We start from the raw sequence: 25,384 nt of genomic DNA, 5'->3' as shown, positions 1-25,384 counted from the left end.
ATATGAAATTACGAATGGTAGAGGCTTGGATGGAACCGTACAGTGCCGTTACAAACCGAATGATAAATTAACAATGGACAAGCAGATCGCTAAAAGGACCGAATATGTTTTAGAGGCCTAGAGACGCTGCAAGTAGATAGAAGAGCGTCTATGTTCTTCCAAAATGTCAATCTGAACGAAATGGTGATGTGTCTGGAAGACTTGATTAATTATTTTGCTCAACCCGAGGACGACATGGGTAAGAGAAAGCGTTTCCACGACGTCGATACAAACCGATATCTGAGATCATCGGACGAGGCGTTGAACCTTGGAAAACGCGTTGATTTTTGCAGAACACGAGGAGAAACAGAACAGGTTCCGCGCTTTGAGGAACCGTCAGGACCTATTCCAAGAGGAGGGCATACTGAATCTGATTCTGGAAGCCATCGACAAGATCAACGTGATCACGTCGCAGGGCTTCCTCGTGGCACTTTCAGGGGACGAGAGTGGCCAGGCTTGGGACCAAATATCCGGATACTTGTATCAATTACTGGCCGCGATCATCAAGGGAAACCACACGAACTGCGCCCAGTTCGCCAACAGCAATCGTCTCAACTGGCTGTTCAGCCGACTGGGCTCGCAGGCCTCCAGCGAAGGCACTGGGATGCTGGACGTGCTACACTGTGTCCTCATTGACTCGCCGGAGGCGTTGAACATGATGAGGGTGAGCACAAAAATATTTTAGGTAGCATTTAAGATAACATATTGTCTCTTATATGGGTGACAGGACTTTTCACTGGGGAATTAAATAAATTAACCCTTCGCGGTCACCCGGGGTCAAAATGACCCGAAGCGCAACTTTAAGCTAGAATTACAATAAGTTATTAATTGTATGAAAATATATTAAAAATTTCCAGAGTTATGATTTTTTTTTAGTAAAAAATGTTTTTTTACGCATTGCCTCCTTGCTGATTTTTTTTCGTCTTTTTGAAAATTTCATAAAAATTTTTTGCCATGATATTCTCATTCCCAAAGGTTCAAACTAGCATCCTGAATTTTTATGAGTCGTTCGGAACGATACTGGCAAGCGGCAATCGTTTAAACATGGCTGGGGTCATTGGGACCCCCTGTGACCGGCGCGTTATTTCCAGAACGTGTGACCTCGGAGGGTTAATTTTGAAGATGAGATGTTGTAGAAAGTAAATCTGCATAGGATTCATGAATTTGATTTAAATTCAACAAAAATAAGCTCCAGTTGTATACATATATAATTCAACAGTCTCCTTAAATGCACAAGTTTCTCTACGATAAATGGACAGTAACAGTAACATGATCCGGGATCGGATATCTCGATGAGACAATGCTAATGCAACGATCAAACTTTTTTTATTATTACCGTTATTGCTATAAAAACTGTCAACAATCATATTTCTGACATTTTTCTGATTAAAATGAGACCAAACACGACGTAATTCGCATCATATTTACTACATGTCTCATCGAAATAATCCCGGTGTTGGTCGCCATTTTCGCATGTCGCTCCGTTCTCTTCTTCATTCGCTGTCCTTCTCTATACTCGAAGTTTGTTGGCAAAACATTAGAAGATACAGTAACGACTGAATGGAGGCATGCAAAATCGGAGACCCAAAACATTGCACTTGAGGTTTTTATGTGTTTACATTAGTTTCAAATGGAACTAATATTTTTTTTTATACCATGCGATAGTACTTTTCAAGACGAATTCATTAAGCTTTAATAAGCGTATAGCTTAAAAATAATATAGCTAAAAGAAAATCCTACTAACGTAGAAATCGTGTTGTGCTAATTAATCGACCTTCCGAATGACGCTACATAATCGGTTTTATCGTCGATAACGTTACGATTTGCGGTTATAGTTAGTACAAATGCAGTTTGTCTTTGAATTCCTCAACAGTGAGTCACGTTCGATTACTCCTACAATTTTTCTATGCTTTCTCTCTGACTCAGAGAAACCGCGATCTTGGAGATTTACTTGAAGAGACTAGAGATATGGTGGCTTAGGCTCTAGAGTCGAGACCCTTAGGCCTTAGGCTCTAGGCCCAACGAAGGAAAGTGGAAAGAATCCCAATATTCTGGTCAAAGATTCCCAAGCGAGACCCTCATATTGGTTTCAAGAATCGCATGGTGCTTACTGCATCAATGGGACCGCCCGGAGCCGAACCGTGATTTTTCCTTGAAAATTACCAAACTTTGAAGCGTTATAGCTTGAAAACTAATAAAAATCGGGTAATACATTAAAGCTTAATGAATTCGTCTTGAAAAGTACTATCGCATGGTATAAAAAAAAAAATATATATAGTTCCATTTGAAAAACGAAACTTGCCCATCATATCACGTTAAATAACAAAGTTAACAAAAATTCTTTCGCGCTGAAACATGAGCCCCATTTTACCGTGCAATTTCCATGTTTGAAATTTTGCATTCGCCCGATAGTTTTGGAGTTAGAGCTCTGTATCACTTAGGCTGGGACACCCTGTAGAAGCAAAGTGTCAAGCTCATATAGATTTTCACGAGTAGTTTGGCACCCAACGTGTTAAACAGCAGTTCCCAATTTGAGAGGTCGTTGAGTACTCAAATCAAAATCCAATAATGGAGACAGTATGAGATTAGGTCTTGCACGCAAGCCTTCAATTAAAAGACTATTGACTGTAATCCTTTTCACACCCCTATCCTTAGGACAATAATGAAACGACTCTCTAAACACAAAGTATTTTTCCCCCACAGGACGAGCACATAAAAGTCATCATTTCGCTGCTCGAGAAGCATGGAAGGGATCCAAAAGTCTTGGACGTCCTCTGCTCGCTGTGCGTGGGTAACGGCGTCGCGGTTCGCTCGTCGCAGAACAATATATGCGACTTTCTGCTGCCAGGGAAGAATCTTCTCCTTCAAACCCAACTGGTCGACCACGTGGCCAGCATCAGGCCCAACATATTCGTGGGCAGAGTGGAAGGTTCAGCGCTTTATCAAAAGTGGTACTTTGAGGTCACTGTGGATCACATCGAGCAGACGACGCACATGATGCCTCACTTGAGAATTGGTTGGGCGAACACCGCGGGGTATGTTCATTTATTCTTCTGAAGAACACTTTGAGCACTACGCCAACTTGCAATTCTGATGTACACAAAGAGTATACTAATTTCTCCCTCTTCCAATGGATCATCGGATTGATATTCCTCCTGAAATCGTTATTTTCTATTTAGATACATGCCATACCCCGGTGGTGGCGAAAAATGGGGTGGAAACGGGGTTGGCGACGACCTCTACTCGTTTGGTTTCGACGGAGCGCACCTGTGGACAGGTGGCAGGAAAACGCAGGTGGTGCACAACGCCACGGAGCCTTACATCAGGAAAAGCGACGTGATTGGATGCGCCTTGGACCTGACAGTCCCTATAATTACGTTTACTTTCAACGGAGCACCTATCCTGGGTTCCTTCCGAAATTTCAACCTGGATGGAATGTTTTTCCCTTCGATTAGCTGCTCGTCCAAACTGTCCTGCAGATTCCTCCTGGGAGGAGACCACGGTCGACTAAAATTCCAGCCACCAGAGGAATTCTCACCCCTGGTAGAGAGTCTCCTTCCCCAGCAGATTCTATCGCTGGATCCCTGCTTCTACTTTGGAAACATGAACAAAGTCGTCTTGGCTGGCCCGTGGCTCGTCGAAGACGACACTGCTTTCGTTCCTGCGCCCGTCGATACGTCCATGATCAACCTACCCTCCTACGTCGAGCAGATAAGGGACAAGCTGGCGGAAAACATCCACGAGATGTGGGCTATGAACAAGATCGAGGCTGGATGGATCTATGGAGAGCACAGGGACGACTTGAGGAAGATTCATCCCTGTATCGTACAGTTCGAAAGGCTGCCAGCCGCTGAGAAGCGTTACGACACTCAACTGGCTGTACAGACGTTGAAGACCATCTTGGCCCTGGGATATTACATCACCATGGACAAGCCACCATCTAGGATAAAGACTCTGAGACTACCAAACGAGCCCTTCATGCAGAGCAGTGGGTACAAGCCAGCACCTCTGGATCTCACCGCGATATCCCTCACTCCAAAAATGGAAGAACTGGTAGATCAGCTCGCGGAGAACACTCACAATTTGTGGGCCAAGGAGAGGATCAGCCAGGGATGGACCTACGCTCTTAATGAAGACTCTGAGATGAGGAGGAGCCCCCATTTAGTCCCGTATCCAAAGGTGGACGAAGCCATCAAGAAAGCTAATCGCGATACAGCTAGCGAGACTGTTAGAACGCTGTTGGTTTATGGGTACATGTTGGAACCACCTACTGGAGAACAGCACGAAGGTGAGGTTACTACTGGACTAGTGCAAGTTCATGGATTTCTGACTGTACCGAGAGGTTCTCTTGTATATAAAATAAATGAACGTTTCCACAGCACTACTTTTGGAAGCCAGCAGACTACGACAATCATCCTTCAGGACCTATAGAGTCGAGAAACACTACGCAGTGAGCAGCGGGAAGTGGTACTTCGAGTTCGAGGTTCTAACCGCTGGACCGATGCGCGTCGGTTGGGCAAAAGCTGATTGCATGCCTGGAAGCATGCTGGGAAGCGACGAAAACACCTGGGCCTTCGACGGTTACAACGTAAGTCCTCCATACCATTTTTCCAACTGTGATCGAATCAATGTTAAACGTTAAATTTACCACAATTCGCGAATAATCGAACGAACAGTTTGCAAAGTCAGTCTCGCAACAGCGAATTGTCTAACCGCGGATAGAATTAATCGAATACATTTACGATCAACAGCGTCTCGCGGTAAGATAAGAATTTTATCAGTGAAGTTAATTGTTAAGCGACGGTTGCGTGAAAAAAGTGATGAATAATCGATTATCCATCGTGAACTGATCAGGTGACTAAAGTACACGCTGGTAGCCACGAGTCGTTTGGTCACAAATATCAAGTGGGCGACATAGTTGGATGTTTCATTGACGTCGTGGACAGAACGATCAGTAAGAGTCCAATTTTTTTAGCCGATCTAGAAAGGTCCACCATTTTTTGAGTTTTTTCACGTCTACTACTATTGTCTTTGTCTCTATATGTTTATTTCATGTTGACTTGGTTGTTCTTTTTTTCTGCATCCTTGTCCCCGAGGTGAATGAAATCGATGGGAAGTTTCATTCGTACGTGTGGCTTGATCTCGAACTTTGTCGACGATATCCGCGGAGGGATTCGTTTCTCGAAGCTACTTGTACAGTGTACCGATTAAGTGTGTTGTATGTTTCTTCCCTCTTCGAATCGGGATTTCGCGCGCACACGATACCAACGTATGGAGTAGTTTATTTAGTTAACGTTAAGTCAACTTCGTCCACGGTTCATGTTGCGTCACGAATGGTGAAGTGTTGAATTGGTGAAATTTTATTTTAAAGGAGGAAAAAGTATACTCGGGCACAGCCGAAACATTTGGCAAACAATGGCAGATTGGAGACGTTGTCGGGGTATTCCTGGATCTAATTGACCGAACGATTAGTAAGACGGAATCTTTAAGCGAACGCTTCAGCTGCCATTTCAAGCTATATATACACGTATAATTTGAGTAAAAGAGATAGACTACTGGATACAGACATTCTAAACATGGCGCCAACATTATTTCGATCGAAAACGGATACCCAAAAGTCAGACAAATCCATGATCAACACGATATTTGGAGATCCAAAAATTAACCGATTACCTTCGACGAAATCTCCTTCGGTTGCTATCAGAAAACAATTCACATTCGGGTATTGATTCGTTCGTCGTGTTTTGTACAGTCGACGCGAGTGTTGTACGCTTTATCATCCAAAACTTAGCAGCAAGACCACAAGGAACGAAAATATAGTCTCTGTGAATTGCTTGTCGCAGAAAGAGCAAGTACTCGTCGTTATCAATTTTTTCTTTCACCCACTCACGTCACCGCCAGCAGCGCTTTCGTTCAAGTCTCATAGCACAATAAACCTGTTACCCCTGATGTTTTCATTGTTAATCAAAATCATATCCTATTCGATGTAGCTTTATGTCAGCTCTTGTCTTTTTTTGGTATCCAGTATTCTACTCATTGTCAGTGTTGTACAGTCAGCGACAATAGCGCTTTCGTAATTCATATTATTCATACTTACTAATTACATACAACGGTGACCCCAACTTTCTGTAAAATTGCCATGCGCTCATTTACTGCTTGCTTGCCCCAGAACGACGTTAAAATCTGAAACAAAAATAAAAGCAACAGTGAGTAATATTCGAGAACGGATTTAATTTACGAAACGATTTAAAATAGTCCCACTCTGAATCGACATTGACTACCCTATATCCCTCCCTTCAAATCTACGAATTTTATTCTTTTTTTTTTCAACACATCTCGATGACAGAATCACCCAACTTTTATATTTTCTATTATTTCAAACCACTACAGTCTGCATGCGTAACATTCTACTCGACTAATTATCGCACTTGCTTTGCATAGTTCTGTGTAGTTGTTTTCTATCTGTGTCTTAAGAATCGTTGCTCGATACTAATCGCTATTAATCGGATACGTGATGCATCGGTGCCATTGAGTGCCATTCCTAATTAAAATTAGTTTTCGCAGTATTGAAATTACCTTTCTTAATTAGAACAGTCTTTCGCTAGTGGTAATTATTTCTACAAGTTTCACCAGCAATGCCATCAATGTAATCTAATGTCATCCAGGCTTTTCTCTGAACGGAGAATTGTTGATGGACGCGCTTGGCGGTGAAACGTCCTTCGCTGACGTGCAGGGAGATTGCTTTGTTCCTGCTTTCACACTGGGAGTTGGCCAGAAGGCGAAATTGACGTTTGGGCAGGATGTAAACACTCTCAAGTTCTTTACAACTTGTGGTTTGCAGGAAGGATACGAGCCATTCTGCGTGTAAGTAATTCGTTGTGTCTAAACAGTCGAGAAGACTTGGATAGAAAACTACATATATTTAAGGGGTAACACCACTCTAGAGGCTGAAATAAAGGCCTAACTTTGATAATTAATTTTGAGAGTGTCGCAAAAGGAATAGGATTTCTTTTTACAGGGTTTATTTAACACACATCGAAGTATAAACAACAATTGTTGTTTTATAATTATAGTACTCTAGAGTGGTGTTACCCCTTAAGTTATACGTCTTCATTTCGACCTAAGAAAGTTGAATAAACTTTCTCTCCGCTTTTTCGAATAGTACGAAAGTTAAACGAGTATCCAGAGTTTTCAAAAAGCCCTTATTAAGTCTTTTCAACGAATCCACGTTTCCTTCTATCGTTCTTGCGACCCATTGACAGTCCATCCTCGACCTTTCAGAAACATGAACCGCCCAGTGACGTACTGGTTCACCAAAGATCAACCGATCTTCGAAAACACCGACGACATGGCCGACACGAGGATAGACGTCGCCAGAATACCGGCTGGTTCCGACACTCCACCCTGCTTGAAGATCTCCCACAACACCTTCGAGACCATGGAGAAGGCGAACTGGGAATTCCTCCGATTGTCGTTGCCAGTCATCTGTCAATCCACGTTTATCTCGGAGAGCGAGAAATTGCGAAGATGGCAGGAGATCAAGATGCGCCAAAATAGGCTGTTGTCAGAGCAAGTGGAACAAGCACAACTCGCAGCACCCTCTGCTCAGATGGAGCAAATCATGAAGTCTGGTTTCAGCATGAGCGACATTAAAGGTATAAATAGTCGTCATCCTAGTCATACGATTCCACATTTGTTTAAATTTTCAAGTATCTGCCAAGACTTTAGGATTAATGAAATTTCAACTACTTAGGATTGCAAAGGAACTATTCAGAGGATGCGGCGGAAGCAGACGAAATGATGAAGGAATCGCCGCTTCCTATGCAGAGGAACAAACCAGCCAGGCCTCCTAGGAAAGGTTCTCTGTATGGCTCACGAGTTGGAAATATGGAGAACGCCATCAGCGAGACAGAAATGAACGGCTACGGCGACATGAATGGCGACGTAAAGGACGACAAGAAGAAACGTGGGCGTTCGCCGTTCCGGTTAGTATCAGTGATCAATTTTTTATCAACTCTTGAGACGAATTGATTCTGCTATTTGAATCTTCCTAGCGAACTTAGCAAAGAGACGGAGGATGGCTCGTAAGTTTAACTAACAACCCTTCGTAAACTTGCACTTTCTGTCAAAAGATTTGTTCCTCTTTCCTTTTCCTTTACTATAGATCATCTTGTTCTCGAATCTATTCTGCTTTGCAAATAATCGATAATTGATACCCACTGCATTCGATCTTATTCACTTCGATATTACAAGTTTCATCCGTACCATCAAGCGATACTTTACTACAAAATTTTCCAGGTTCTTCTCGCGCAAAGCGAAGTCTCCGGACGCGAAAGCAAAAACGCCCGAGCCGCCAGTGCGCTCCGACGTCTCCGACAAGAGCACCAAGACTCTACAGCTGAATAAAGCAAGTAGCCGGATTCCCCAAGTCCGCATATCAAACGTAAAAATATTTATTTTATTTATTTTCTCCATCTGGATCCGACTAACCTGTTCCTTAAAGTCGATACTCCTTCCAGCGTGCAAACTAAGTAGTCTAATTTCGTTGTAGACGGATTTGAAGGTGATACCACCGCAGATCCCAGAGCGCAACGCGCCGAAAGCGATGTCTGTTCTAAGTGGATCTGGCGTCGAAGCGATCGGAAATGAGATATACGACGCGGAGTGCCTGAAACTGATGAACGAATACTTCTACGGGGTTCGCATCTTCCCTGGACAGGACCCTACTCACGTTTACGTGGGTTGGGTCACCTCTCAGTATCACCTGCACACCAAGGACTTCAACCTGTCTCGAGTAAGGAAGGGCTCAGTGGTCATCACCGATGACTACGATCGTCCCATAGAACAGTACGTTTCAACCACTTACTTCTGCAATTGCTAGTTGAGGTGCTAGAATGGGTTGAGTCTAACCAAAGAACTCGAGGTACCCGACCAATGTTTTCTAAATACTCTGAGAGCTCCACGGACCTCTAACCCTTTACTTTCTAAAGTTCTGACAAGGTCCTGTACCTTACAAACATTCAATATTACGATTCCCTCACTTTCCTTGTAGAGTGGACAGACAGAGCTGCTACATGGTGAGAGCAGACGAACTCTACAACGAGGTCACGCAGGACGCCTCAGGAAAGGGTGCCTCGCAAGGGATGTTCGTGGGCTGTTTCGTGGACACAGCAACGGGATGGGTGTCCTTCACCTGCGAAGGCAAAGAGACGAGCCACAAGTTCAAGATGGAGCCTGACACGAAACTATTCCCTGCTATCTTCGTGGAGGCCACCAGCAAGGAGATCCTCCAAATCGAACTGGGAAGAACCTCCACGACGCTGCCGCTGTCTGCAGCCGTTTTGCAGAACTCTGAGCGACACGTCATTCCTCAATTTCCACCTAGGTTGAAGGTGCAGTGCTTGAAACCTCATCAATGGGCCAGAGTGCCCAATCAGTCGCTCCAGGTGCACGCCCTGAAGCTTTCCGATATTAGAGGTTGGTCCATGCTGTGCGAGGACGCGATATCGATGCTGGCTCTGCACATTCCTGAGGAGGACAGGTGCATCGACATCTTGGAGCTCATCGAGATGGACAAACTGCTCAGGTAAAATTCGAGTCCAGGAATTGAATACTGGGTCTCTGTCAACTCGAATTTGATAACATTTATCGACGTTTCATGGTATTATTTGCTTGCAGTTTCCACGCGCACACCCTGACGTTGTACGCAGCCCTGTGTTATCAGTCGAACTACAGAGCAGCCCACGCCCTATGCCAACACGTCGACCAGAAACAACTGTTGTACGCTATCCGAGCGGAGTACATGTCCGGGCCTCTGCGACAAGGATTCTACGACTTGCTAATCGCCCTGCATCTCGAGTCGCACGCGACGACGATGGAAGTCTGCAAGAACGAGTACATCATTCCTTTAGGTAAGGAATTCCTCTTTCCACCTCGAATTCGAGAAGTTCCATCGTTATAAACATTTACAGGAAGTTAATTCCGTCTGTTTCCAGGCCAAGAGTTGAAGGACTTATACGAAAACGAAGAAATGAGGCACAGCCTTAGGTACCTGGAGACCGAGTCCGTTCGTCCTCAGATGAAAATGACGGATATCAGGTAAGTGTATTTAATCCAAAACTAGACGTGAACCCCCTGACTAATAGTCGACATCAAGGGAAATTCCTTCCAGCGACCAAACGATCGAGAACATAAGGAGCCTCTACAGTCCGCACTTTCCCCTGGACGTGGTCAGGGATTACGTGATGCAGGCTTTAAACGAGGCCGTCGAGGTCAATCAAGTCCACAATCGAGACCCGATCGGTGGCAGCAATGAGAATCTTTTCCTGTATGTACGATTGTGAACACGCGCACGCCTGGGCTATGTTCTGCATGATTAAAGTCTCCGTCGACGATAACGCGTCAGGAAGGAAGATGCTTTCAGGATAATTCGCGCTGCTTGCTGCTACAGGCTTCGGATCTGTTCGTATTATTTCTCACTGATTACGTGATTTTGCTTTACAGGCCGCTTTTGAAACTCGTTGATAGACTACTCCTAGTTGGAATGCTTAGGAACGAAGATATCATGAAGCTTCTCATCATGATTCACCCTGAAACCTGGGACCCAACGTTCGACAAAGGTTAGAAGAATATTTCTAGAGTGCTTAGACCATCGATAGTGCGACAGTGTCAGTGACGTAACAATGGGAATAAATTTCAGAGGGAAAGGACGAGCACAAGAAGGGATTGCTCCACATGAAAATGGCGGAGGGAGCGAAGCTGCAGATGTGCTACCTGCTCCACCATCTCAACGACATCCAGCTGCGACATCGCGTCGAGTCCATCATCGCCTTCAGTCACGACTTCGTCGGGGATCTGCAGTCCGACCAGCTTCGTCGTTACATCGACATCAAGCAGTCCGACCTGCCGTCGGCAGTCGCAGCGAAGAAGACTAAGGAGTTTCGGTGTCCGCCTCGCGAGCAGATGAACTCGATTTTAAGTTTCAAGAACATGGACTTCGAGGATGATCCAGACAACATCCCCTGTGGGGAGGATCTGATAACCAGAATGAACGAATTCCACACCAATCTGATGTCCTACGTGTCTCTGCACGCTCTTCAAGACGCAGCTGACGCTGCCAACGAACCAGAGGAAGATGTCCAGAAGCCTGGCGCCATGAAGAGACTGTTCAACTTCATAAACGCTGTGAAAGAACTAGAGGAGGAACCCAAACCGGAACCTGAGCCAGAAAGGAAGACTCCAGAAGGTGAGATCTCGAGGCAATAGATCTGGTACTATCCTCTATCGACTGATTCTCGATCGCTAAAGCAATGTTTGCAATATTTTACAGAGGTGTTCCGCAAAGTCCTGATATCGACCATCGTCAGCTGGGCCGAGGAATCCCAAATCGAGACTCCAAAGTTGGTACGCGAGATGTTCAGCCTCCTAGTGCGTCAGTACGACACAGTGGGCGAGCTGATCCGAGCTCTGGAGAAGACGTACGTGATCAACAGCAAAACGAGGGACGACGCTGCCTTGATGTGGGTGGGTTTGAGCCAGATCCGCGCGTTGCTGCCTGTCCAGATGTCTCAGGAGGAGGAGGAGCTGGTTAGAGAACGACTCTGGAAATTGGTCAACAATCACACGTTCTTCCAACATCCAGATTTGATCAGAGTGTTGAGGATTCACGAGAACGTGATGGCAATCATGATGAACACGCTGGGCAGACGCGCGCAGGCGCAATCTGACGCTCAAACTCAGCCCCAAACCACGGAGGGTGAACCAGCTTCCAAAGAAAAGGACACGTCCCACGAAATGGTGGTGGCCTGCTGCAGATTCCTTTGCTACTTCTGCCGCACTTCCAGGCAGAATCAGAAGGCGATGTTCGATCACTTCGACTTCCTGTTGGAGAACAGCAATATCCTGTTGTCGAGGCCGTCTTTGAGAGGATCGACGCCGTTGGACGTGGCCTACTCTTCCCTCATGGAGAACACGGAGCTTGCGTTGGCTCTCAGGGAGCATTATCTCGAGAAAATTGCCATCTACTTGTCTCGTTGCGGGTTGCAATCGAACTCAGAGCTGGTGGAGAAAGGTTATCCCGATTTGGGATGGGATCCGGTGGAGGGCGAACGATATTTGGACTTTTTGAGGTTCTGCGTTTGGGTTAACGGTGAGATTCGAATTTATTTTCAATTGCGAGTTAAGCGAAACCTCGAAGATCGCTCAAGTTGACGTTTAAATCACTTGATTATCTTTCCAGGTGAAAGCGTCGAGGAAAACGCCAACTTGGTGATACGTTTGCTGATCAGAAGACCAGAATGCTTGGGACCGGCCCTCCGCGGTGAGGGCGAGGGTTTGTTGAGAGTCATCATAGACGCCAACAAGATGTCCGAACGCATTGCTGACCGGCGACAAGTATGTTGCGACGTGTGATTGTTAAGAATCTCTAATACAGATCAAAATTTGAACGTGAACATCCAATCGATCCATGAACCAGGTACACGACGAAGCTGAGGGGACAATAGTGGCCCAATTCGAGCATCCTCTTCCAGAATCGGACGACGACGAGGACTACATAGACACCGGAGCCGCGATCTTGAACTTCTATTGCACCTTGGTAGACCTGTTAGGTCGTTGCGCCCCCGATTCATCCGTCATCGAGCAAGGTAAGCGAGACTGGAGCTACCAAAAATTCGATGCCAACGTCGTAAGTATCATGGCTTAATCGTAGATCTAGCTCTGCAATTTTTCGTAGATTTTCACATCAGTAGACGCGATTATTTTCGTTTTCTAGTGTGACCCAATTTATCAAAAAGCCCTTCATGATTCCACAGAAAGTCGTAACTGGAAAGAATTGTTTATCTAATAAGAGTGTTTATTTTTTACCGAGCAACAGAGGCTTCTACAGAATCCGTCGGTAATATATACGAAATATAAGTTTTTTCTGTTTTCTTGAGATCGCGTTTCGAGAAAGACACTGAGGTCGAGCACACCTTTCAGGGAAGAACGAGTCACTGCGAGCAAGGGCTATCCTACGTTCTCTGGTGCCCCTCGACGATCTACAGGGTGTCCTATCGTTGAGGTTCACTCTACTGAATCCTGCTGCTGGCGAGGAGAAGCCAAAGAGCGACATGCCATCTGGTTTGATCCCAGGGCACAAGCAAAGTGTCGTGCTATTTCTGGAGCGCGTTTACGGCATCGAAACGCAAGAGTTGTTCTTCAAGATACTCGAGGAAGCCTTCCTCCCTGACCTCAGGGCCGCTACCATGCTCGACAGAGTGAGTAGACGCCGCAAGCGATATTTCTTTTCCTTAATGTTCTAAAATTGCTATTGTTACTTTAGAACGATGGTTACGAGTCCGACATGGCCCTAGCGATGAACCGTTACATCGGAAACAGTATTCTACCCCTGCTGATCAAGCATTCCAAGTTCTACAACGAGGCAGACAACTACGCCAGCTTGCTGGACGCGACGTTACACACTGTCTATCGATTGAGCAAGAACAGGATGCTGACGAAGGGTCAACGCGAAGCCGTGTCGGACTTCCTAGTCGCCCTCACCAGGTAAACACGAGCTTCTTTGAAACACGATTAAAATGATTAACGGAATCGTTTTGTTGCTTAACAAGAGAAGTCCACGAGTTAAATGTCTCGTAAGTTCTACCAATATTATTTTAAACCGCTTATCCCCCCCCTCCCCCCCCCGTCTACGATAATCGTCACAGATATAAAACTATGAGAGCGTTCGGCGCTTATAGTATTCGTTATCGTCGTTGCACGATTGCAATGATCTTCCTCCTAATTTCTCGGTCTTTTTAGTCAAATGCAACCAAGCATGCTGTTGAAGCTACTTCGAAAGTTGACCGTAGACGTGTCCAAGCTGTCGGAGTACACCACCGTTGCTCTGAGGGTGAGCTAGTTACTTTAGAATACTTTAATTATTATTTAACGCGAGGCATCCATTTTAAAAAATATTTATGTCTTCCTGTTAACTTTAAGCAAACTAAATTTATATTTTCTATAACAGCTGCTGACCCTGCACTACGATCGTTGCGCGAAATACTACGGATCAACGGGTGGTCAGGGTGCGTACGGTGCCTCGAGCGACGAAGAGAAACGTCTGACCATGGTCCTCTTCAGCAACATATTCGACTCACTGTCCAAGATGGACTACGATCCAGAATTATTTGGAAAGGCTTTGCCCTGTCTCACGGCCATTGGCTGCGCCTTGCCGCCTGACTACTCCCTGTCTAAGAACTATGACGACGAGTGGTATGGGAGCAAATCAGCGTCCACGCAGTCGCCCGATGGGCCCTACAATCCACAGCCAATCAACACGTCTAGGTATTACACCACTTTTTCTAAACTTGCGTAGAATCTTCTAGTTAGCAATTCATTTATTGTTCTCTATATTCTACAGCGTGGTGCTCAACAATGACCTCAACCAGATTGTACAGAAGTTCTCTGAGCACTATCACGACGCTTGGGCAAGTCGAAAGCTAGAGAACGGTTGGACTTACGGTGAACAGTGGTCGGATGCGAATAAGACGCATCCTAGGTTGAAACCCTACAACATGCTGAACGATTACGAGAGGGAACGTTACAAGGAGCCAGTCAGAGAGAGCTTGAAGGCCCTGTTGGCTATAGGATGGAGCGTCGAACACGCAGAGGTGGACGTACCTTCGACCAATCGCAGTTCCATGAGGAGATCATCAAAAAGTCAAGTAAGTCGTTCGTTCAAGAACATCCAACTCGATAAATTGACACCTTTGTCACGCTGTCTTAATATCATTTCAGGGTGACTCGGCAAATCCGTTTAATTACAATCCTCACCCAGTCGACATGACAAACTTGACCCTCAGCAGAGAGATGCAGAACATGGCTGAACGTCTCGCAGACAACGCACACGACATCTGGGCCAAGAAGAAGAAAGAGGAACTCATCACTTGCGGTTCGTGTCGACGGAAAATTCAAAAGGATTGTTCTCTTCAAGATTAGAGAAGATAGTTTCGTTAACAAAGCGCATTTCCTTTCGTAGGAGGTGGCATTCACCCCCAATTGGTACCCTACGACCTCCTCACCGACAAAGAGAAACGCAAGGACCGCGAACGATCCCAGGAATTCCTCAAATACTTGCAGTATCAAGGATACAAGCTCCACAAACCCAATCGAGGTGGAGAGTCCGAGGTCGCCACTGCCGGAGCCTCAGTGGAGCTACGATTCGCTTATTCGTTGCTGGAGAAGCTGATAGCTTACTTGGACAAGGCTACTATCAACATGAAGCTGCTGAAACCGTCCGATACGTTCAGTCGACGTAACAGCTTCAAGACGTCCACGAGGGACATCAAATTCTTTAGCAAAGTTGTTTTGCCATTGATGGAAAAATATTTCAGCACGCACAGGAATTACTTTATCGCCGTGGCCACAGCCACCAACAACGTCGGGGCCGCGTCCTTGAAGGAGAAGGAAATGGTAGCAGCTCTCTTTTGCAAATTGGCGAGCTTGTTGAGATCTAGATTAGCTGCATTCGGCCCTGACGTCAGGATCACCGTCCGTTGTCTCCAAGTGCTAGTCAAAGGCATAGACGCGAAGAGCTTGGTGAAAAACTGTCCCGAGTTCATTCGAACGTCCATGTTGACCTTCTTCAACAACACTGCTGACGACCTGGGCCACACGATTCTGAATCTTCAAGAGGGCAAGTACAGCCACCTCAGAGGAACACATTTGAAAACCTCCACGTCCTTGTCGTACGTCAACAGCGTCGTGCTACCTGTGCTCACGGCCATGTTCGATCATCTGGCTGCGTGCGAGTATGGCAGCGACCTGTTGCGTAAGTAGACCATTCGTTTCGGTGGATTCGTGTGTCGTGATCGATTCTACATTCGATTTCTACGTGAGTTGTCCAGAAAGTTCGTGCCAATTTTTAAGAAAAATTCAAAGGCACATTTGGATATTGATACATATTTATTGAATTATATAGGTACCATTTTGTTCCACAATCTTTTCACTTTTTAATGGATGACATGTTACTGGTATTCAACCAATCTTGTACTACCTACCAACAATCGACATGGATTTTCCAGACAACCCAATAATTAATTCGTTTTATTTTTTTGTTCCCAGTGGATGAAATTCAAGTGGCATCCTACAAAATGCTGGCATCCCTGTACACCCTCGGCGTAGACTCCTCGTTGACGCACGATAGAAAGTACTTGAAGACGGAGATCGAGCGTCACAAGCCTAATTTGGGTTCCTGTCTCGGCGCGTTTTCGAGTTGCTTCCCGGTAGCCTTCCTAGAGCCGCATCTGAACAAGCACAATCAGTTCTCCCTTCTGAATCGTATCGCCGATCATTCCTTGGAGGCGCAGGATATAATGACAAAGATGGAGTCGAGCATGCCGACACTGGAGACCATTCTGGGAGAAGTGGATCAGTTCGTCGAATCGGATAAGACCTACAACGATCTTCCTCACGTGGTTGATGTCATTCTACCTCTGCTGTGCTCCTACCTGCCCTTCTGGTGGGCGCAGGGTCCGGATAACGTGAACCCAACGGAGGGAACGTACGTTAGCATGGTCACCAGCGATCACATGAACCAGCTTCTGAAAAATGTCCTCAAGTTGACCAAGAAGAACATTGGCAACGAGAATGCCCCATGGATGACTCGTATCGCCGCTTACACTCAGCAAATCATCATCAATTCGTCGGAGGAGCTGCTGAAGGATCCGTTCTTGCCACTCGCTGAACGTGTCAGGAAGCGCACCGATAACATGTTCCACAAAGAAGAATCTCTTCGAGGTTTCATTAAATCGTCCACCGATGACACGTCGCAGGTCGAAGCTCAAATTCAAGAGGACTGGCAACTCCTGGTTCGAGATATCTACTCGTTCTACCCTCTTCTGATCAAGTACGTTGATCTACAAAGGAACCACTGGCTGAGGAACAACATCTCCGAGGCTGAGGACCTCTACAATCACGTGGCAGCGATATTCAACATATGGTCCAAGTCGCAGTACTTCTTGCGCGAGGAACAGAACTTCATATCCGCAAACGAGATCGACAACATGGTGCTCATAATGCCAACAGCGACCAGGAGACCCACTGCTATTTCGGATGGAACTGCACCTTCTGGTGGAGGCAAGGTTGGTAACAAAATGGTGCCTTAGGAAGGTTCTTCGCAGGAAGAAGATACGTATTAATTCGTGAGATTTGTTCCACAGAAAAAGAAGAAACATCGCGACAAGAAGAGAGACAAGGACAAGGAGGTGCAAGCCTCGTTAATGGTTGCCTGCTTGAAGAGACTGTTGCCGGTCGGCTTGAACTTGTTCGCTGGTCGCGAGCAGGAACTGGTGCAGCACTGCAAGGACAGGTTCCTGAAAAAGATGCCGGAATACGACATCGCCGAGTTCGCCAAAACGCAGCTGACTCTGCCGGACAAAATCGACCCAGCCGACGAAATGTCCTGGCAGCATTATTTGTACTCCAAGTTGGGCCAAAAGAAAGACGCCATGGAACCAGTGAAAGCGCAGCAATTGGAAGACGTCGTCGCGAGAATCACCGACATGGCCAAAGTTCTCTACGGTCTACACATGGTAAGTGGAAACTATCGTCTCCTCACACTGAACTTTACGTATCCACGATCACTGTTTCTCGGATAGCTAAAGCTGCTTCGTCGGATAATACGATCGATTCATTTAGTAATTTTGTGTTCTCGAGTAGATAGATCATCCGCAACAGCAGAGCAAGGGTCAATATCGATCCGTGGTGTCGATACAACGTAAACGAGCCGTGATCGCTTGTTTCCGTCAAACTTCCCTACATTCCTTGCCCAGGTATCCTCTTTTGGTTTGATCGCGTTACTGGTGTTCCGCAAGACTTGCGTTTGCTTCGGGCGTGATCGACGAGAAATCGATTTCACCGTCTGCTCCTTAAGCTTTTGTTGCATAGAATCAAAAGTTAAGTTTGTTTTCTTTTATTTTACTTATCAATTTACGTTATCCTTACGTAAACCGGTAACCAGTACATCGGTTGGTTTGACTCCGTGAGAGCTTGTGTAAAAGAGTAGCGACGATTGACGTCGATTATGGACGACGTTTCCTTCGTTTTTTTCGTCAGTTATCTAACAAGTATAGTTGTGTGTGCATGCTGCTAAAAGGCAACGAAACCTCCACCATCTCGAGATGGATGGAAGCGTGTGTTGTGCGCGGCCAGAAAGAGGGCAGCAATTGCATGTCTGCGTAGCGAGCCGCTTTACAAGTTACGAAGGTAAAGTAACAGTTTCATCGCGCTGGCACGCCATACAGGAAACCGTAATTGCTTTGTTTGTTATTGCAGGCATCGGGCTATCAATATTTTTGCGAGAACGTACTACGAGCTCTGGTTACAGGACGAGAACGTCGGTCAAGAAGTGATGATTGAAGACCTTACGGTGAGACATTGATTCTACCAAAATGGCTTGGTTGGTGTCGATATTGTAATTATCACTGGATGTGTCTTCGTTGCCCCGTAGCAATCTTTCGAGGACGCTGAACTGAAGAAGATGGACAAAGCCGAGGACGAGGGAAAGCCAGATCCACTCACGCAACTGGTAACAACGTTCTGTCGCGGCGCCATGACAGAGCGGTCCGGTGCCCTCCAAGAGGATCTCTTGTACATGAGTTACGCGCAGATCATATCGAAGTCTTGCGGCGAGGAGGAGGAGGAAGGCGAGGACGAAGGTGGAGGAGGCGAAGAGGAAGGGGCTGCCTCCATCCACGTAAGTATTCGAAAAACGATCTCCGAGGCAACTTAAAACTCTCTTACTAAACAATTTAATACGTAGACCTACTTACATGATGCTTAAAAATGAAACTAACGGAAGACTATTCACTGTGTTTCAAACTTATTAACAACTTCCTGTCTTCTTCTCACGTACGAACCCTGTAGAAGCGGGCACATAAGCTACTTATGGTAAGAATAAGTAGTTATCGCGGAAACTCATTCGCATTCATGTGTACGTTCCTCAATTCAGACTTGGAAATGCAATGCTACCTCCATTGTACAGCATAAACGATTACGATTTATTCATGTACCGTCACACATACCTAACGACATGTAAACATGCTTGCATCGAAGATGAACGAATCCCCGATCGCCACAAAATCAACTTCAAACTCCACTCAATGTCCCCGTTACACTCCTCGTTGTTGACCGTCATTTCACCCAATACTTGATCCTTGATAACGTTGTTAACTAATTCTGTAATGTGTTCTTAACGCTCTCCTAAAGAGGCCCATGTACAAACTCATGGTAAGCCACCCGAAAACACGTTTAGACTTCGAAATCCAAGGACGCGTTTACAAGAGTATTTTTTATTGTTCCTGTAGGAGCAAGAAATGGAGAAACAGAAGCTTCTCTTCCATCAAACGCGTCTGGCGAATCGCGGCGTAGCGGAGATGGTGCTGCTTCACATATCAGCTTGCAAGGGCCTGCCCAGCGAGATGGTCATGAAGACCCTTGAACTAGGAATCTCCATCCTACGAGGCGGTAACATAGAGATCCAGCGAGGAATGCTGAACCACTTGAAGGAGAAGAAAGACGTGGGATTCTTCACCTCCATCGCTGGTCTGATGAACTCATGCAGTGTCCTGGATCTGGACGCCTTCGAGAGGAACACGAAAGCGGAAGGACTTGGGGTTGGTTCCGAGGGTGCCGCAGGAGAGAAGAACATGCACGACGCAGAGTTCACGTGTGCCCTGTTTCGATTCATCCAGCTCACTTGCGAGGGCCACAATCTGGGTTCGTTGAATTTTATTCCGAGGTTACGTGCCTTCAGGAAAATGTAGGATATGTTGATCGAGAGTGTTTATTGCTCATAGACTGGCAGAATTATTTGAGGACGCAAGCTGGCAACACGACGACGGTGAACGTGGTCATCTGCACCGTCGATTACCTTCTGCGACTGCAAGAGTCCATCATGGACTTCTACTGGCATTATTCCAGCAAGGAGCTCATCGACCCCGCAGGCAAGGCTAACTTCTTCAAAGCCATAGGCGTCGCTAGCCAAGTCTTCAACACCCTCACCGAGGTGATCCAAGGACCTTGCGCGCAGAATCAACAGGCACTGGCTCACTCTCGATTGTGGGACGCCGTTGGTGGATTCCTCTTCTTGTTCTCCCACATGCAGGACAAGTTGTCGAAGCACTCGAGTCAAGTGGACCTTTTGAAAGAGTTGCTGAACTTGCAGAAGGACATGATCACCATGATGCTGTCTATGCTGGAAGGTATAGTTCCTCGAATCGAAATCGTACTTTGCATATTTCAAGCTACATTTATTGCCACTTTGTAACAAATCTCGTCGCAGGTAACGTTGTGAACGGAACGATCGGAAAGCAGATGGTGGACACGCTGGTGGAGTCGGCGGGCAACGTCGAGCTAATCCTCAAGTACTTCGACATGTTCCTGAAGCTGAAAGACCTAGTTTCATCGCCCAGCTTCCTGGAGGTGGATCTCAATAGCGACGGATGGGTTTACCCCAAGGATTTCAAGGAGAAGATGGAGCAACAGAAGAGCTATACCGAGTAAGTCGATCAAACTGTTCATTGTTAATGATTAGATAGATCAGGGACTACAAAAAGAAATATTTCTCAGCGAGGAGATCGAGTTTCTCCTAGCCTGTTGCGAGACAAACCACGACGGCAAGATCGACTACGTCGCCTTCATGGATCGTTTCCACGAGCCAGCGAAGGAGATCGGCTTCAATCTCGCTGTTCTGCTGACCAACTTGTCCGAGCACATGCCGAACGAGCCCAGACTGGCCAGATTCCTCGAGACAGCTGGCTCGGTATTGAACTACTTCGAGCCATTCCTGGGCAGGATCGAGATCCTGGGTGGCAACAAAAAGATCGAGAGAGTGTACTTCGAGATTAAAGAGTCCAACATCGAGCAATGGGAGAAGCCACAGATCAAGGAGTCGAAGAGAACATACTTCTATAACACCGTGGTGGAGGCTGGCGAGAAGGAGAAGCTGGAGACCTTCATCAACTTCTGCGAGGACGCTATCTTTGAAATGCAACACGCGAGCGCCCTGATGGCCGTGGAGGAGAGCGGAGGAATTGGAAAAGCGAGGGAGTCCTCTTACACCTACATGACGGACGACGACGAAGAAAGGAACAAGGATCCCATCAGGAGGGGCATCCAAACCTTCAAGGACAGCATCTACTTCTTCTTCTCCATATTCTCGCCCAGTAACATCAAAAACAAGATCGCCGAGATGCAACAAATGACGATACTGGAACTCTTCGTTGGCTTTTTCAAAATGATATTCTACGCGTTCTACTACTCTGGATTCGGGGTTGGCTGTATACTTGGCTACTTCATGAGGCTACTCTTGGCACTGATGAAAGGACCGCACGTGGAGGAACCTGTCGTCGAGGTGAAGGAGGAGGAAGAGAAACCCTCGAGACATCTACCCGCCTTGCCACCTACACCGGATGAATCCAATCTACAGGTTTAACTATCTATCTCGACAAGTGTTAACCCTCCTCTCCTACTGCGTTTGGATCGGATCCGACCTTGCCATATTTTTGGGCCATTTTTCACCTAAAAACGCATTTATCACGTACAAACAGGAGTATTACTCAGTAAAAAAGAAACATTTTTTTTTTAAAACCAAATGAATGTTTATTTATAACCGCTGGGTGATTTCACTCTCACTGAATTTAGTCTTTACGGTTGTGCAAACGATACAAAAACCTAACGATGGAACTAATATATCGGTCGCTATTGACCCGAATGTAGGAGAGGAGGGTTAATGAGAACTCTATGGTGAATGAATTCTAATCCCAATGAGATCCCTAATCCTTGTACAGGTGCAAGCCTTTGGAATGGACATAACGAAAGAGGAAGGTGGACAGATAAAGATCGCGCCTCACGAATCAGCAGCTTCGACTCCGCAATCGAGCATAGAGGAAACTGGGGAAAGCACACCGGAAGAGGCGGGTGGCGAAGAGGGCGCTAGAGCTGAAGCTGGAACTGGAGAATCGGAGCCGGTTTCCTTAGCCGACTTGCTGGGGTATGATAGAATATTTTGCAATGTTCTTGTCATCAGGAACGTAAATTAAAATATCTTTGCTCGCGAACAGTGGCGAACAGGCCAGAGCCCAGGCCGCAGCCGCAGCCGAAGCAGCAGCCGCGCAACAGGCGGCCATGGCTGCGGTGGAAGCTGAGGCGAAACAGGAAACGACCACGGAAACCTCGTCGTCCAGCATAGACTTCTCCGAGTACACCCATCGCATTGTATCCTTCTTGGCCAGGAACTTCTACAACCTAAAATATGTCGCTTTGGTTCTCGCTTTCTGCATCAACTTCATGCTACTGTTCTACAAGGCAAGAACGATTCTATGCGCGGAACCTTGGACCCGGCGATGGTGAAACTTTCGTTTCGTGTTACGCTATAAATTGTTCCGCAGGTGTCGTCTTTGGCTGGCGAGTCGGACGAGGAAGGCAGCGGTCAAGTAATGGCGGACATATTGGCAGACATGTCTGGCGAGGGGCCATCTGGTTCCGGAAGTGGCAGCGGGGTGGAAATTGGCAGCGGGAGTGGGGAGAACGAGTCGGAAGAAGAAGAGGAGGACGCATACGCGCTGGAATACGTGGAAGTGTCTGAAGATTTCTATTACATGGCTCATGTTATGAGGCTGATGGCCTGTCTTCACTCGATCGTCTCGCTTGCCATGCTGGTAGCTTACTATCATCTGAAGGTAGGGATACTCTTTCATACTTGCACGAGTGTTTTATGTATCTCGAAGTTGTGCGTCGGAGTCTCAACAGTATAGAAAGACCCTGACGAGTTCCATATCGTTCAATTCACGCTCAGAGTTTCGTCTTCATGGAATCGTGTACGTAATCACTTCAGGTCCCACTGGCTATCTTTAAACGAGAGAAGGAAATCGCTCGACGTGTGGAATTCGATGGTCTGTACATCGCAGAGACGCCAGAAGAGGACGACATCAAGGCACACTGGGACAAGATGGTGATATCGGCGAAAACGTTCCCTGTGAACTACTGGGATAAGTTCGTAAAGAAGAAGGTTCGACAGAAGTACAGCGAGACCTACGACTTCGACTACATCAGCAATCTGCTCGGTATGGAGAAGACCTCGTTCAGCCAACAGGAAGAAGAGGGTTCTGGTTTGATACACTTGTAAGTGGAATTAGAATCGCAAGCTACACCCATCGGGTTCTGTTTCAACACAGTGTTCGTTGCTTTCAGCATTGTAAATATCGACTGGAGGTATCAGGTTTGGAAGGCCGGAGTCACCATCACGGACAACGTGAGTAACGTTCGATCAAGATTGTAAACGGCCCTACACCGAGCCCTCTTCGTTACATTACGTGTTGGTTTTCCTCAGGCATTTCTGTACAGTTTGTGGTACTTCATATTCTCGATCCTCGGGAACTACAACAACTTCTTCTTCGCTGCACATTTGCTGGACGTGGCGGTTGGATTCAAGACGCTACGAACGATCTTGCAATCCGTAACGCACAATGGCAAACAACTGGTGTTGACGGTGATGTTGCTGACAATCGTTGTCTACATATACACGGTCATTGCGTTTAACTTCTTTAGGAAATTTTACATTCAAGAGGAAGACGACGAGGTGGACAAGAAATGTCACGACATGTTAACGGTACGAATTAGAAGTCCTTGCATGTGTTTCGCATGTGTTTCCTGAACCTGAGATTCAATCTTGGTTTTTCGTCGCAGTGCTTCGTGTTCCATCTGTACAAAGGCGTCAGGGCTGGCGGTGGTATCGGTGACGAGATCGGCGAACCCGACGGTGACGACTACGAAGTCTATCGTATCATGTTCGACATCACCTTCTTCTTCTTCGTTATCGTCATTCTGCTGGCTATTATTCAGGGTAAGTGGCGACAGGTTTATTAACCGCTGCTGATTCTCCGTCTCATATGTACTTATCTATATACCGGAACTCTATTTTATTCGTACCTCGTCAGGTTTGATCATCGACGCGTTCGGTGAGCTTCGAGACCAGCTCGAGAACGTGAAGACGAACATGGAAAGCAACTGCTTCATCTGTGGCTTAGGCAAAGAATACTTTGATACGGTTCCCCATGGATTCGATACGCACGTTCAACAGGAGCATAATCTTGCTAATTATATGTGAGTCATCGATGCCACGATATGATTTACAATTAATCATGATTTACAATCACAACTTGTTTATCCATAACAGCAAACCTATCATTACTTTCCTTGAAATGTATACCACAGTATAGAGTCAATCGGATGGTGGATTCCCTTATCGCTATTTTCAGGTTCTTCCTCATGCACTTAATCAACAAACCAGACACGGAGTACACGGGTCAAGAGACCTACGTGTGGAACATGTATCAGCAAAGGTGTTGGGACTTCTTCCCTGTGGGCGACTGCTTCCGCAAGCAGAACGAAGCGGTAGAGGACGAAGCCAAGAAGAAGTAAAATTCTTAGCGTCACGTGTACGCGCGTCTGGACGACCAATCGATCGTTACTCGACAAGGAGGATATCTTTTCCTCAAACGTCTTCGATAATCGTAGTCTCTAATTTCTACACGCAAAAACGAACGGATTAATAACATTTGACCATCTAAGAACAAACTTTTAGGAAGCTACGTTCTCGCTCGTACGCCGGCGGACAGACTGAGAACGTCGAACGCGCGTCTACCTTCTACATTCGACATTTATCATTACTCCCAACGTCTTTACACCAAGTTCTTCAGCCGCGACCAGAGTGCGTTAATCGTTCGTGAAGTCGCGTGTCGACTCGCGTTCACAGTCGAGGAAACCGCGAACGAGCGAACAAGCTGGGAGACTGGTGAAATATTTTTCCAACCTATTTTTCCAACTTTGTAAGGGTGACTGGATCGTATAACCAACAGTTTCCTCCTTAGATAGGTAATTGCAAAATGTTGTTAATCATCGATCACGGGAACCGACTGCACAAATTCTTACATTTTATCATAAACGTTATACGATTGCCTTCTTTTCATACGTCGGGGCGACCACAAACACTTGTGCATAAACGATTTAACTCATTAACGTAATGTTTGAGATATACATACATAAGATAATTACGTAAGTTGAAGGTGTTTAAAGTTTATATAAAATTCCGAAAAGATTCTCGACGAGTTACGTGGGAACCTTTTTGATGATCATTGACGACTGAAATTACGATATAATCAAAGATGTCAATACGTTGTAAATAACGATCTACGACGAGATTACCTGAGAATAAAGAAAGACATACTTCTTTAATCTGCCACAAGATTCAATTAATCATTCGTTACCACCATACTTTTCATTTCATTTTAAAAGAAGCAGTTTCAGA

The 25,384-nt window shown here is 46.0% G+C and overlaps 1 protein-coding gene and 1 long non-coding RNA gene across 11 annotated transcripts in view; one reads left to right on the top strand and one right to left on the bottom strand.

Moving 5' to 3' along the window:
- The window catches only part of LOC128873281 (ryanodine receptor), a 43,110-nt gene extending 17,799 nt beyond the window's left edge, over nucleotides 1-25,311 (top strand). For 2 of the 10 annotated variants that reach the window (XM_054116747.1, XM_054116748.1), the window contains 46 exons: nucleotides 114-238; nucleotides 333-703; nucleotides 2,743-3,074; nucleotides 3,219-4,327; nucleotides 4,419-4,627; nucleotides 4,894-4,993; nucleotides 6,705-6,903; nucleotides 7,321-7,694; nucleotides 7,793-8,024; nucleotides 8,103-8,123; nucleotides 8,338-8,482; nucleotides 8,591-8,886; nucleotides 9,092-9,625; nucleotides 9,718-9,950; nucleotides 10,035-10,137; nucleotides 10,211-10,366; nucleotides 10,543-10,658; nucleotides 10,739-11,284; nucleotides 11,369-12,187; nucleotides 12,278-12,432; nucleotides 12,515-12,683; nucleotides 13,018-13,295; nucleotides 13,361-13,581; nucleotides 13,837-13,927; nucleotides 14,045-14,361; nucleotides 14,438-14,741; nucleotides 14,815-14,968; nucleotides 15,056-15,847; nucleotides 16,141-17,159; nucleotides 17,238-17,609; nucleotides 17,737-17,849; nucleotides 18,352-18,445; nucleotides 18,527-18,772; nucleotides 19,383-19,794; nucleotides 19,875-20,279; nucleotides 20,360-20,576; nucleotides 20,647-21,505; nucleotides 21,867-22,069; nucleotides 22,140-22,383; nucleotides 22,467-22,757; nucleotides 22,913-23,199; nucleotides 23,269-23,329; nucleotides 23,408-23,686; nucleotides 23,764-23,920; nucleotides 24,015-24,180; nucleotides 24,336-25,311. In XM_054116747.1, coding sequence (XP_053972722.1) covers nucleotides 114-238; nucleotides 333-703; nucleotides 2,743-3,074; nucleotides 3,219-4,327; nucleotides 4,419-4,627; nucleotides 4,894-4,993; nucleotides 6,705-6,903; nucleotides 7,321-7,694; nucleotides 7,793-8,024; nucleotides 8,103-8,123; nucleotides 8,338-8,482; nucleotides 8,591-8,886; nucleotides 9,092-9,625; nucleotides 9,718-9,950; nucleotides 10,035-10,137; nucleotides 10,211-10,366; nucleotides 10,543-10,658; nucleotides 10,739-11,284; nucleotides 11,369-12,187; nucleotides 12,278-12,432; nucleotides 12,515-12,683; nucleotides 13,018-13,295; nucleotides 13,361-13,581; nucleotides 13,837-13,927; nucleotides 14,045-14,361; nucleotides 14,438-14,741; nucleotides 14,815-14,968; nucleotides 15,056-15,847; nucleotides 16,141-17,159; nucleotides 17,238-17,609; nucleotides 17,737-17,849; nucleotides 18,352-18,445; nucleotides 18,527-18,772; nucleotides 19,383-19,794; nucleotides 19,875-20,279; nucleotides 20,360-20,576; nucleotides 20,647-21,505; nucleotides 21,867-22,069; nucleotides 22,140-22,383; nucleotides 22,467-22,757; nucleotides 22,913-23,199; nucleotides 23,269-23,329; nucleotides 23,408-23,686; nucleotides 23,764-23,920; nucleotides 24,015-24,180; nucleotides 24,336-24,498 — 14,089 coding nt within the window. In that variant the 3' untranslated portion in view covers nucleotides 24,499-25,311. Of the gene's footprint in view, nucleotides 1-113; nucleotides 239-332; nucleotides 704-2,742; nucleotides 3,075-3,218; nucleotides 4,328-4,418; nucleotides 4,628-4,893; nucleotides 4,994-5,410; nucleotides 5,511-6,704; nucleotides 6,904-7,320; nucleotides 7,695-7,792; nucleotides 8,025-8,102; nucleotides 8,124-8,337; nucleotides 8,483-8,590; nucleotides 8,887-9,091; nucleotides 9,626-9,717; nucleotides 9,951-10,034; nucleotides 10,138-10,195; nucleotides 10,367-10,542; nucleotides 10,659-10,738; nucleotides 11,285-11,368; nucleotides 12,188-12,277; nucleotides 12,433-12,514; nucleotides 12,684-12,913; nucleotides 12,935-13,017; nucleotides 13,296-13,360; nucleotides 13,582-13,646; nucleotides 13,671-13,836; nucleotides 13,928-14,044; nucleotides 14,362-14,437; nucleotides 14,742-14,814; nucleotides 14,969-15,055; nucleotides 15,848-16,140; nucleotides 17,160-17,237; nucleotides 17,610-17,736; nucleotides 17,850-18,172; nucleotides 18,283-18,351; nucleotides 18,446-18,526; nucleotides 18,773-18,942; nucleotides 18,967-19,284; nucleotides 19,306-19,382; nucleotides 19,795-19,874; nucleotides 20,280-20,359; nucleotides 20,577-20,646; nucleotides 21,506-21,866; nucleotides 22,070-22,139; nucleotides 22,384-22,466; nucleotides 22,758-22,912; nucleotides 23,200-23,268; nucleotides 23,330-23,407; nucleotides 23,687-23,763; nucleotides 23,921-24,014; nucleotides 24,181-24,335 lie in introns of all 10 variants that reach the window. The other 8 variants (XM_054116740.1, XM_054116744.1, XM_054116741.1 and 5 more) reach the window with 8 other exon arrangements.
- LOC128873286 (uncharacterized) overlaps nucleotides 1-25,384 on the bottom strand; it is a 72,337-nt gene that overhangs the window by 34,804 nt on the left and 12,149 nt on the right. The window contains exon 2 of the long non-coding RNA XR_008456387.1: nucleotides 6,137-6,222. This is a non-coding gene — a long non-coding RNA (uncharacterized LOC128873286). The remainder of the gene's footprint in view (nucleotides 1-6,136; nucleotides 6,223-25,384) is intronic.

Source organism: Hylaeus volcanicus, chromosome 3 (assembly GCF_026283585.1).
Source record: "Hylaeus volcanicus isolate JK05 chromosome 3, UHH_iyHylVolc1.0_haploid, whole genome shotgun sequence".
NCBI lineage: Eukaryota > Metazoa > Arthropoda > Insecta > Hymenoptera > Colletidae > Hylaeus > Hylaeus volcanicus.
Note: the sequence above shows the minus strand (reverse complement) of the source record. Positions and strands in the feature narration are given on the sequence as shown.